General features: G+C 46.1%; 1 protein-coding gene across 1 annotated transcript in view; it reads left to right on the forward strand.

The window, feature by feature from the left end:
- The first annotated feature begins 10,964 nt into the window (after positions 1 to 10,964).
- The window catches only part of LOC116939738 (uncharacterized), a 33,180-nt gene continuing 30,704 nt past the window's right edge, over positions 10,965 to 13,440 (forward strand). The window contains exon 1 of the mRNA XM_076063215.1: positions 10,965 to 11,377. Within this exon, the coding sequence (XP_075919330.1) occupies positions 11,350 to 11,377 (28 nt within the window). The 5' untranslated portion in view covers positions 10,965 to 11,349. The remainder of the gene's footprint in view (positions 11,378 to 13,440) is intronic.

Below are 13,440 nucleotides of genomic sequence, written 5' to 3' on the forward strand. Positions count from 1 at the left end.
GGAATGGGCAACGTGAGGAAGCGAGCGAGTGAGACAATCAAACATCGCCGCCTCCCCCGTGGAGGCGGCCGGGCGACTCGCCGTAGAACAGTCTCGACTGGGCCCGCTCATTGACGGCCGGCCGCGCGCGCGCGCGTCGCCTTATATGGTGCTGCCTGTGTCACGTGACGCGCACGCGCCAACGTGGGTGGTGGTGGGGGGGGTCAGGGGTCACGCTGTTTTGCTGTGGGGGTTTTTTTCATTTGGTTTAATGCGATTCCAATAGGGTACGTTTAGCAGCGTTGCATTAATTGGGTGGATTTTTAGAATGCACGCAGATGTACAAAATCTCACACCTTCATGTGAATCACCCACCAGCTTGCTGTCACTTGATGTGTTGAATTTGCACACTGGTAATTATGTATATTCATTGTTGGTTTATCAATTTTAGGCCCACCCATGCCCATTTTCAATAAATATTAAAAGATGTTCGCTATATTCATGTCCCTGTGGGCTGTGAACTCTGGTTTCTTGTGCCTATGCTAATTATGTGTGTGTTTTGCCCTGAAGTAGAAATTATTCATTTGGAGCAGACATTTTTATTACTCTATCTTCTGGTTCAAGAGTCTCGATGTAAGCTAGACAACGCTATCAGAGTTACTCCATTATAATATTCTATGTTTGATTCCTCGACACTAGAATCCCATTCCTCCATAATTAATCAGCAACAGTATGGCATTTTCCTTTTATCCTCATTTCACTATGTCACCAATGTGATTTTTTTAGTTTCAGAAGAGTCAATTTATTGGCTGGTCGAACCAGAGCAGCTGGGGATTGCTGCGGTGGTTTAGGTTACACATCTACTGGAGGGGTTATATGACCATACTGGTCCGTACAGGTTGTTGAAGATACCTGAAAAGGAAATTCACCACGGTCATGCTGGCGATGCTCCAATTACTATTTACCACAGTGATAATGGTGACAATAACATAATCGATATCGATTAACTAGAATATTACTTCCTATATCAGTGGTTTCAATAATACTAGAACTACTGTACATATAACGTGTTTTGTAATGTGGATTGGGATCAAAATTATCAAACAAAGTGGCATGTGAGACAAAGCTGAATAATTTAAAGGCACATGTTATGCCTAAATATTTTTTTTTAATCACTGCACATTACTAAACATTACACAAACAGGCATAGAGCTGCAATTGGATCAAAGAACAAACACGAATTGAAGACAATATTAGCTGCTTACAAAAGTGGGTTTGGGTGGGCTTTAAAGGATGTACGAGATGTACGAGACTGGTAATTGAATGGCAGCCAAAAGAATAACACGCCCGACATGATACTACAGAGATGGAGCGATTAAATTAGCTCACACAGAGGAGTGAGGTGAATTGTGAATTTTCAGGACAATGAGGGTTGATGATGACATGGGGAGGACTTAATCCAGCAGTGGTTTAATCATGGTTGTTGTTGATTTGGATACGTTATAATCGTCATTTTACAAGGATTACTTAATCCTTTGTCATAAAGGCTAACATTTTGGTTTTGGATCTCTACCGCAACATCTTCACATTGCCTCACTGTTGCTGATTTTTTGCAAAAGGAAAAAATAAAAATGTTCCTAAATACTCATCTGAGCAAATTATTGTTTAGATGCATACTTTGTTAAGCATTTGACGGGGTAGCAGGAATTGGTTGTATTGTGTACAGTATTGTTAAATAAATACTGTAACGTAATACAGCTTTCTCGGAGGGCATCTCAAGGGGAGTTGCTGCCCGGTTAAAATGCATTGAACTTGAACTGTGAGTCTTGTCAACATTTCCAACCACATTCAATCCACCTCTGCATCACCGACAATAATAAGAATCGTCGAATATGTTGAGATATTCACCAAGATAATCACTATCTAGTAATTGCATTCTGCAATGGGCACTGGCAGTCACCGATTATTTATTCTGGGTGACCAGACAGCAATATGATTGTCATTGCCATGGAAATGTCGGTGACATCGGGGACATTTGACTGCAATTCGAGGAGGCAACAAAGTCCGCCTTGGGATTTCAAGTCTCTGGTGATAATGCGTACAGATGTGCTAACTGATCGTTGAAAATAGAGAATACGTTTGATTACAATGCATCAATGCTGGGCATCCACCAGACAACTTTTTCTGGGGAGTTGCATGGGGGAGGAAGCACTGATGATGAATTAACTTCCGGCGAATTCCAGTTTCTCAATGCAAGCGTAAGGGGCCGTCCATAAATGACGTCACTCGATTTTGGACGGAAAAGCCAAGGTGGGCTTTGGTGCCTTCAAGACCTGGAGCCACAAAGTGGAAGGCAAGTTTGGCCTATGACGCAGACACACGCGCCCCATTCCTTTTCGAATAATGTAAGACGAATTTGAAGGATCCACTGTGAAAGCAGACGACGCGGTGTTTATGGTCAATATTCAGGGCCGATGCGGCATTCAACCGCGCACCTCTACAACGAACTCTAAACTCGCCATCGTTCGACTGAGACGAGCCATGTGACCGGCTTGAGACTGGCCACAAGGTGGAGTGAGAGCGACATCGGGCGGTGATGCACTGCATGAGAGAGCCCCGTGTTCCAGGCGAGGCCAGTTCTGGCACCCGCTCCTCGCCGGTTCGTTCCTGCAGCGTCTCGCGCCTCTGCGGATGACCCCGAGTCCCCGCTATCCACCAGACAACCACGCTCTGCTTACTACAAATATGAACAATAAAGGTTATCCTATATGGAAGTCAAGTGACATTGCACTGACGTAGTTGCCAATATTATAGGGGTCATCATCTGCAGCAGGCAAGGTAATTGTTTTACAGTTCAAAGGAAATAAACGTATCATTGTGTATTTACTTGAACACGTAACGGAAAAAAGAAGAGTATTTTTGTGAAAATGAAAGCACTGTTTGCAAGCATCCAACTACTCAACCTAACACCTACAACAGAGAATAGTGGACATATGCAGCATTAAAATCGTCTCTCTACGTAAACATATATGTATATCCCACAATCCATTCTAGGAGTTATTTTCTGCATCAGTATTGGTTTAACACAAGCAAACACTGGATATGTTTCGACATTCGGTATCTCATCAGCTGAGTCATGCTTGCTTAATCAATGCTGATGTTATAAATGGGCCATTCTGGAGCAGTGAATTTACTAAATTACAATGCTGTGCTACTGCTCCCTGTAAGTTTAATGTGAGTGTGTAACTAGGGAATCTAATGATTCTCACTCCAGGGCTGTGCAGCAATAGGTAACAGTCGACTCCTTTTAAAAAATTGGAAAAGGCCGGGTATCGAAATGAGGTCGCCAGGTATGTAGCAAAGTGTGCTGACCGCTGCGCCACCGCTCCCCGCATTACAGTCGCCGCATGTAAAGAGAGCAAGCCCGTGGCTCCTCGGCAACGAGAGAAGCGTCGCGGGCGAGCAGAGCCGCCACAGGAATGTCCCCGTGCACAATGGCGAGCGCCGTTCCCGTCCAGCGGCTCACAAGGACTGCGAAGAGGTTCTGCTTGTTTTTAGCCCGAGAGCCATTACCTATAGGCCCTTCGTCCTCTGCACGAGTGCCTCTTTGCGTGTAGATACACTTCATCGGACCGCTATCTTCGATGCGGCTTTAAAAAGGCATATTGATGTCATTTATGTACCTAAGAACGGCTTAATGAGTGTCAATATTCCCTTCCGGAAGGGTTTTGCTTTTGGGTTAATAACAAATAAATGGCCTTTATTTACTCAGAAAAGCCTCACTGAGTTTAAAGCCTCTTTTCCAGGGAGAGTCTTGCATTAGAATGTTTGGCCAATCCCATGCAGAAGGGTTGAGCATATTTGAAGTAACAGAGTACACGCAGAAAAAAACACGCATACAAGGGAGTAACACTCCAATCTCCACAAAAACAGGTTTAGGAATCCTTTGCTGTTCTGCCATCTCTTGGCAACCTCATATGCCAAGCCTACAAAATCTGAGATTGTTGGCCAGCGCCTTTTTAAGGAGTACAGTATTTGTCAAGTGTATTGAAACGTATGGTGTTTATTTTTATTTTTTACAAGTGAGGTACCATTTTTGTTTCTTTAGAACTGCTTTTTGTGTTTAGTTGTGTTGTCTTTTCCCCGCACCTCCGATGAGCACGGTTGGCTACATACGGTGCGAAATAAGTTCAACATACATACGTACATCTGAGTGAAATCACATGCCAATATTACATGTTTTTTTGCTGTATAAATTAAATAGTTATTGGCTGCATTCAGCATGGTTGTCATATTCATTATAATAATGATGGTAATAATTAATTTCATGCATAACTCTCCTTATTAATCTTAATCATGCACGCAGAAGTGTAAACTCGTGGGTCGCTCCATCACCACGGCAAGCTGGAAAGCCAAAACGTGTAAAGAGCATCACATGTTTTTTTTGTTTTGATGTCAACGAACATGAAATCATGAAATATTTCGTTCAGAGCCTCAGGGCTCTTGGTTAATACTACTCTGAAATCCCACCACACTGTGGTTGCGTTTCTTTCTATTAGTAGGCAATGGATATTGGCTACATCAACCAAGGTCTCTGAAACTAATGCGAACAACGTGTACCCTAACAACACGCCTACGTATCCTATACTAAAAGCTCATATATGCGTAGGGCCCGACAAGGCACCACACATATCAATGTTACCCTTAGAATGAATTAAACAAATCTATACATTTGTTAGTCTGAGTGAATGTTTCCAAAGAAAACGTTTAACAACACATTCCAGAGGTTGTTTTTCACATTCACTCAAGATTGTCCCGCTTGGCAATTTCAGTATAATGGCGCACATCGTGAATTCATAAACCACGCTGTCAAATAAAAACGCATTCTGGCTCTGTGCAGAGTTGTATCCTGTCCTCTCTCAGAATGAAGATACACATTTTCGTCCTGGTCAGCATCTCTCACAACCGCCTGCTGTACCGTGTGTTATAATTATAATAATCGGTGAAGACTGCGACATCTCGCGCCATTGTAAAGGCGTTTCCACGAATCTGATAACGTCCATTCAATCCACCTTCCAACTCTGGCCACTTACGCAGTGTTGATATAGATCAACTGAACAACCAAAGTGTTTTTATCCCTCACTGAAATATATGACCATGGATAATTTCAAGGCCACCTTTTATGTGCCCCGGCCTCTCGTTCATGGAATCGGGGGCGTGCCCTCCCCCAGCTTGAAAACACGTTACCACGTGCACGAAGCACTTCGTTATACCGAGGGACGTCTACCCACAACTGTGGGCCCTTATAGTTCACGATATCCAAATAGAGCAAAGCCACCCCCCTTTCATCCCCCCAGCCACGACACATCGAGAGTACAGAGGGGTTGTCCAGGGAGCGGGAGTGGTATGTGAGCCGCTGTATGTGCTGGTGGCTGGGTGATTGGGGTGGATGGATGGATGTGTGGCTGGGTGGATAGTTTAATGGGTGAGTTGATTGTTGGGTGGATCGCTGGGTGGATAGATGAGTGGATGATTGCGTGGATGGGTGGGTGGCTAACGGGGTGGATGGGTGGCTGGTTAGGAGGGTGAGTGGATGGGTGGGTGGATGAGTGGATGGTTTACGATGGTTGTAGAACTTTTTAACGAGCCATCACTACCCTTCTCACTGAGCTCTACTCTAAACCTTTTCTGGCAATGAACACCTCTGAAACACGTATTTCTGCTGACACTAATGTATGGCTTTCATTAAGGCAAAGACATTTTCTTTGTCTACATCCACATACAGAATGCAACACTGTTTGGGAATAATAAGCGTCTTACTGCAAATGCATTTTAAGACGATACAACAAGCGAGACAGAAAGTCCATCAACAAATCGAAAATAATTTCTTACTGCAATGCAAAGTAAAATCAAGTTTGGTATTAGTTTTATACGGAGGTGTTGATGACCAATAGTACATTCATAATTAGTTTATTTTGGGTTAGATCGTGTAGGTATGATGCCAATTGTTAACTATAACTCTCCACCACCCGACAGAACCTATCAAATCAAGTTGTCACGTGGGCAAATATGCCAATTGATTTGGTTTATTTGCGAAACCCGAATGTTGATAAGCAAGCAAAATTAGATTTTTTAAATACAATTATATACAGGTGTTAAATGTTGGTTACGTATACCTACACAATGATCTTTCTTAAAATAAACTGATGAAGAATCGAAGGTTGGTTTTAATGGACCATCCAACCTAGCGAGTGTATGTGCGGCGGTATCGCCGTGGAATGAAAATCTTAGACTTTATATTGAATTTGCACATTACCTTACGTGCTCAATTCATGGTCTTCATACCTGTGTGCTCATCACGTTCCACAAAAGTGTCTGAATCTGCTGATGGCACTCAGAGAAGTCAAAACCGTTCCACGGTTTAGATTCTCGAGCAAATATAATGATGTCAAAACGATTTGCTGCAAAATGCTCATAGGGTGACTGACTTACATCGTTACTTTGTTTCATTGCTAATACTGCCCGGGCATTTTGTGCGCTATATAACTTAAGCAAAATGCAAGTGATATGAATTTTGCAAGCTTTGGTTCAAATCTGCCTATAAATGTAGACGTTATTGGCATTACTAGTCTCATGATAAATCTTACTTTTGCACTGGAGGAATTCGCACTCACCAAAACCCCCCTGTTGTGGTGACATCACTTAGCTGGAGATTATTGTAAGGAGGGGGATGCACTTAACTCAAGTGAGCCATGATATGTTTTTCTTCTTGAAGATTTTGTGAAATCGTTCACAGCGAATGTTGAATGTCGTAGGATCTGAGTCTGAAATAGGAAAAAAATATGCATACCCTTTGCAGGATCTCCGCTATTATAACCAATACGGTGTAATGGCCAACGGCAGAGTTAATCTGACATTGTGCATAGGATTCTGAAAAATCAAAGCTGCTGTTTGCCAGTGACAGTCGCTTGCCTGCTTGGCTCATTTCACGCACATGACGATGCACATCTGCCCCAGATAGTTCAAACTGTTATCCGTTACGCAATGCACAGCGGCAATATATTACAATTCTGAAATGTTACGCAGACATATTCAATGAAAGGAGTTATTCGCGTCCCAATCACGCTCGCGGGTTTTGCTACTTCCAAGCAGCCAGTAATCATCGCATCTGGTATAAGCAGATGCGATGATGCAAGACATGGTCCAATTGCACCATCATGTCCAAATGGATGTTCCAAAGAGTAATTTTTCGACATTTTTGGGGTCAATATGTTGGAAGTTCATAAAAGCGACTATTTTACAGAAATGTCGTCGGCAAAATATATTTTTTTGTTTCATTCATTGTTTTCCTTCGGCAAACTGAGAGATCCAGAGCGTGACGGAGGGACGGGCGCACTGACACATTATAGATATCACGTGGCGATGGAGGCATTCGCGTCTGTTAATTCAATAGAACACGCGACGTAACTTTGTCAATCACCTTCTGAATGTCAGTAGCCGGAGTTTGCTTAACCTCACATCATGGTGCTCATGATCAGTGCAGATTGGCAAAGAGCGATTTAGGGATCAGCCCCAGGACCGGTTCAGATCTTGTTCGCCACTGATATTAACCATGGGCGGGTATGGAACTCAGGTGACCGTATACACAGTGCAATGCACTAACCACTGCGCCACCGCTCCTATTTGTACTCCCGTATTTCCCGAATTATAAGACTCACTCCTACCCCCCCTCCCCCTATATTTTAAAGCAATCTGGCGAATGTATGTGTGTGTGATCAAAATTGTAAACATCGTAAATAGGGAGACAAAGGCGGTTCTGGCCACCCACCCCATCGTGTGCCGTGCCGTCCTTCGTAGGTGCTCGCTAACCGCACTTTCTCCAACGGCATGTTAAGGCTACACGGGGGATCTTTGTTGTTGTCAAAATTGCACACATTTATTGACACTGGACGTCTTACTTTACTGAGCGTCTTGTAATCCTGAGAAGCCGATATGGATGTACCACAGTATGGATGTCACCCAACACGGGAAAGCCGTACAGCGCAAAGCGAGGTGCGCAGGATCAGCAGCAGCAGGAGGAGGAGGAAGAGGAGGAAGAGGGAGCTGCCTTCTCTTTGTGAGCCACCGCACGCAGGGGCCGTCCCAGGTCCCGCGGATGACTCACTTGGCAGCACAGAGATCGTTCACCACTCGAGAAGCGATCACCCCCCCTCCTCTTCCATACCTCAACTCCCCCAACCCAACCCACTCCACCCCGTCTGCGCTGCCCTCCGGGGGCTCCGTGATGACGGGATGATGTTGCAGAGGCGATGATGGGAGCTTAGCTGTCGGTCGTCTGCGGAGCGACACTCGGCCGCGGTGGTGTAAGAGAGAGAAGCTGTTGGCAAGTGGGTAACGTAAGCAGTGCATGTGTGTGTCTTTGTGTTGCACGTGTGCGGAGTGCTAGTGGAGCGGTAAGCGCACTGCACTACGAACTTGGCGATACTCGAGGCCAACACTGGTGACGATTATCTTAATTGGTCCTGGGCCTCCCTTAGTTCGACTCAGCCTAAAATAATGTACCTAGTGTACTTGGGAGACAAAGGCGGCCGGGCGCGGTGTTGGCCACCCACTCTCTCGTGTGTTGTGCTGGCCTTCATAGGTGCTCGCTAACAGCAATTACCCCAACAGTCTGTTAAGGCTATACGGGGGATATTTGTCTTTTTTGTGGTGAGTGGTGGTCGGGAGTGATGGTGTAGCGCGGAGTGGTGGTGTAGCGGTTAGCGCGCTGCACCACGAACCCACTGGCAACCAGCGTTCGATTTCTGCTCACGGCCAACATAAGTTGGCAATGATCTAAAGCAGTCCTAGGTTGACTCAGCCATAAAGGAGTATCTGGTGCGGTGTGTTTAAAACAACAGTTGGGAGACAAAGGCTGCCGGGCGTGGTGTTGACAAACCACCTCCTCGTCGTGTGCTCGCTTTCACAGCACTTTTCCCGACAGCCTGCGACAAGTCTACACGTGGAATCTGTGTCGTTGCGTGCGAGCGCCTCATGGTTGTTACTGAACGACACCCTTACAGCCCGAATGATAGCCCGTGTGCGCGCTACGGTGTGGGTTGCCAAAGCACGTGGGTTGAGAGTGCCACAACCGGCTCGCAGCTCACTTGTGCCTTGACATTGACACGTGCCTCTTGTTGCGCTCACAGGTGGAAGGACTCGTTATCATCTGTGCCTTGTGCCATAAATACCGCTCACGTTTCGGGAAATCACCGTTCTTCGGTGTAAGTCGAAATAGGACCGATATTGGAACGAGAGAGAGAGAGCGGGTCCTTGCCTTTAAGAACGGGAGTTCACCAGTATTGATTCAAGTAAGCCTGCCTCTGCTGATGTGTCGAAACCGGTCTAGGAATTTGCTTGTCTTAACTCAATGCTGCTGAAATGATGCACTCACAGAAGGCCGCGTGCAGCTGATCGATCGTGTATAAGAAATGCTTTGTATTTTTTTTTATTTTCTTCTGGAAAGACGGCTGGGTGAAGGAGATATTTTCTGCTTATTTAGTTTTTTCTTCAACGTACTCCGTGCCCAACGTGAACGCGGTGCGTTCGTGTGGGCAGGCCCTCATCCAGCAGTGAGTTGGCAAAAGGGGCTGCTGTAAATGAATGCACCTGTGCTATTTACTTACCAAAGTAGACGGCTATCTTCGTCATTACCTATTATCGTTATTACTTTGCCAGTGTATACTGGACATCTGTGAAAAAGATCTTCACAGGTCATCGGATCCATCCAGTCTAAATACAGATTCTGATTTTGCAACGCGGACTGAGTGTATAAGTGGCTGGCTGCACGCACTGTGGTCTTCACACGTGAGGGCTGTCACTCAACCAACGACCAAAGCCACCATGAATGCGCGCACTCTCAGTCTGATTTCGGAAGCTAAGCATGATTTGGGGGTCTGGTGAGTGCTCGGATGGGTAGTCACCCACCAGGGCTTGCCAGGTGTTTATATTCTTTGGTTCTTTCGGTAAAGTCACGTAGGTAGACAAAATAAGAACCAAAGAGTATGAATTCCTGCAGTCACGAAAGCTTCAAATCAAGATTTTCACGTAGATAGGTTGAAAGAGAATAATAAAAAAACTACGACGTTTCGATCACATCGCAAGCGATCGTCATCAGGAGGATAATCGCTTGTGTTGTGATCGAAACGTCGTAGTTTTTTTGTTATTTTCTTTCAACCTATCTACGTGACTTTACCGAAAGACCAAAAGAATATGAATTAATGCAGTCACGAAAACTTTAAGGCAATATTTTCCAGGTGTTGTTGGGCATCGGCCAGCGAGGCGTGGTCAGCAGGTGAGTGAGAGTCGTCACCCCTTCGTGTGCCAAACTCTCGCTCAAAGAATTGGCCAACCTCCCCAATGTAGCAGAATCCTCTTGAGAGAAGTGTTACGAGGCCCAGGTAGGCTTTTTCTGGGTAAATAAATCATGCGAATTATAAAAAAAAATCCACCATGAAACATCTTGCATGTCCATCCAACAGAAATGTGATACTGTTGGTAGTAGTGTAATAGTACAGAAAACTAAAACAACTCATTGGCCTATCTTCTCTCTATGTTGTGAAGAAGGGCCATTGCCCGAAACTTCGTATATTACGTCGTCTCTTTGGTACGGTGTTATTAACGAAAACTTGCGCACTGTGCCGTCTCATCGAGTAGAAAAGCGCCACGATTGTCCATACCTCGAGCGTTCATCGTAGTCGGTCTGTGTCCGGTGGCAGATAAAACTCAAACGACTTCTGAAAGCGAAAAAAAATTCGTCAACATTTTTTTTTCTTTCCGTGACCCGTGTTTGCACCGTGGCGTCGAGGGTTCTTCGCGAGCGAAGGAGAGCAAACGCGGGCTCTTTGGGGATACGACGCCACGCAAAAAAAAAACACGCGACTTTCACGGACACCCATGTGCGTGCGTGCGTGCTTTTGCGGGCGTCTGCTGTGGCGAGCGCCGCTCCACGATCCAGGGAGAGGGCGCCGGCCCCTTTGAAGCAAATGTTTGCTCCCCGGCGAGTGGAGGTCTCCTTCAGAAGAAGGGGAGACACAAATTAAATAAATAATCGTGTAAAAGGGGGGGGGGGGGGAAAGCAGCCACTCGCACGGCTGCCTTCTCAAAAAAAAAGCTCTCCGTCTCGATCCCACGCCGCAGAAACACGCGGTCTCTTTGCCACCGCCTCCTCGCCTCTCGGTCAGTCGCGGCGAAAGTGGGCATCAGTAGTGGCAACATTTACACTGTGGTGAAGTTGTGACTCTTCCAGTGAGCTATAGCTACACGTGTATGAATTTAGAGTAAATTCATCTCGGGGAAGAGATCTTTCACCCGCCATCCAGCAACCGCGTGATGCAGGGCATCCCGTCAGACCGTGCCAGTAAGTGCGTCTCCTCCTCTCGCACGTTAATGAATTCTGTAATGATTAACAAGACACAGATGTCCTCCTCCTCCTCGTCGTCGTTTCGCTCCGTGTGGTCCCACGCATTGTTGGGCCGGATGGGGGACGCAGGGGGTAAGGGTTGGTGGATCAAGTAGAGAAGGCAAAGTTTCCGAACCAAACGCGCTGGACTGTGAGGTTCACAGGAGATGGTAGTACAGCAAATATATATGTAAGAAAATGTGCGTAGTTTTTGAATTGTTATGCCAGCGTACTCATTGCGTGTTTTTTTCCGGGTATTCTGGTTTCTACTCCCACGAGCAGATCGCTGATCAACCTAATGACATTGCCAAGATATTTGTCCTCTTGTAAAAAAAAAGATTATTGAGCGAGGTTCTGATGGGTAATAGTCATCGTTGCTTTATGGTATGTATTCTGGTCGATATCGCATGTTGTTCAACAAAAAAAGGTCCCTGCCCGGGAATCGAACCCGGGACGCAGCGGGGAGAACGCCGAAATCCTGTAAGCACTCGACCCCGGGGACATTGCGTCAAACAACACGCGGCGGTGTAACAACGGGAAAAACACAACAGAGAGAGACATGCGGCACAGCCACGAAACCCTACAGCGTGAGGGCCGTTGTTGTGACAAAGAGATCCGAAGGATGCGCTAAGAAAGCGCGGAGGGATGCGTGCTTGGAATTACATTGAGAGCCAGCAAGGGGGAATCGAACGCACGGATTCGAGAACACACGCAGGTTTAATGGCATCATTCAGTCTTTTAAGTGGGGCTTAGGCAGGACGCTTCGCAAGAAGGGACGAGGATCGAGAATAATAACGGAGCGCCAGCCAGGGCACGGGAATGTGTCCACTAGGACGTCCGCGTGGGAGGTGGAGCGATTGAAGCAGTGCGTGTGCTTGTTGGATAACTGTTATAGCAGGATCGTAAGAGGTGGAGGCGGTTTGAGGAGTTCATCCAGCAGTGGATTGACCATGGCCGATGATGATGAAAGGTAATTGAACGTACCGAATCCAGGGTCAATCATGGAACTCGATCGCACAGCATCAAAGGCTCCAAGTGATTGCACTGCACAGTCGACTTCCTTTGTATAATTAACCGCGGCGATGGTAACCCATCCAAGGCAGGGAGAATAGGTCACCACTGCATTTTTACAGTCGTGGCCACCACCGCAGTTGTTGGCTTCGTTGACTTCGCGGGAAGCTGTCGCGTCTTAAAGGTGCCCCGCGTGGAAGCATCCCACTGGGATTCTTGCACGCTGCGTTGATATTCGGGGCTTTTTCTGGAAGACTTTGCTGTTTTTCCCTGGATTTTTCTGTTGCGCGTAGTCACTTTAAGATGTTTTCTTGTTCATGTTTTTGTTGTTGTTGTTGCGCTTGCACCCGAGTCAAGAGGCGAATGGCTCACAGGGCTGTACCTAATAAATGAACTGAACTGAAACTGAGCGGTGGCGCCATGATTAGCGCGCTGCGGTGTGAACCCGGCAACCCGAGTTGTCTACCGGGTCACACACCCTGCGTGTTCGGTGGCGAGTGATGATCTCAACCGGTCTTGGGCTCGCTCACATCTATCAACGACCCGCATTGACCAGCTTGGTGAAGTATGGTCAAGCAACCACCACCGCGACCTATACCGGTGTAGGGTTGGAGGCGTTCATCTCGCAGTGGATTGACAAATGGTTGTACGTTTTTTTGCTTGTCTCTCTAAAATGAACAAGGAAGCAACCCTTTAGCCATTAACACGGTCTTTGTGTGTAGTTGTGAGGTGCAAGAGGTTCATTCCCCGTACGGAGATTCGATTATTTGTGACGATTCCGGTCGCCGTTCGATATATATAAAAATCAAGTAGTTATTTGGCCTCGTGTTTATCGTCTCGTTTGTATTGTTTCTCACTTTCGAGTGTCGGTTGTACAGCTGTGTTCACCCCATTCGTCTGAATGTAACCGTTAATTAATTTCACGCAGGGTAAATCGTCTTGTTTTTTCATGCAACGCACTTCGCATGTATCCCGAGAGTGATGATCTATGATTTAAGAACAGATTGTAG

Source organism: Petromyzon marinus, chromosome 6 (genome assembly GCF_048934315.1).
Source record: "Petromyzon marinus isolate PM22_M1 ecotype Great Lakes invasive population chromosome 6, UKy_Petmar_22M1.pri1.0, whole genome shotgun sequence".
In the NCBI taxonomy this organism is placed as follows: domain Eukaryota; kingdom Metazoa; phylum Chordata; class Hyperoartia; order Petromyzontiformes; family Petromyzontidae; genus Petromyzon; species Petromyzon marinus.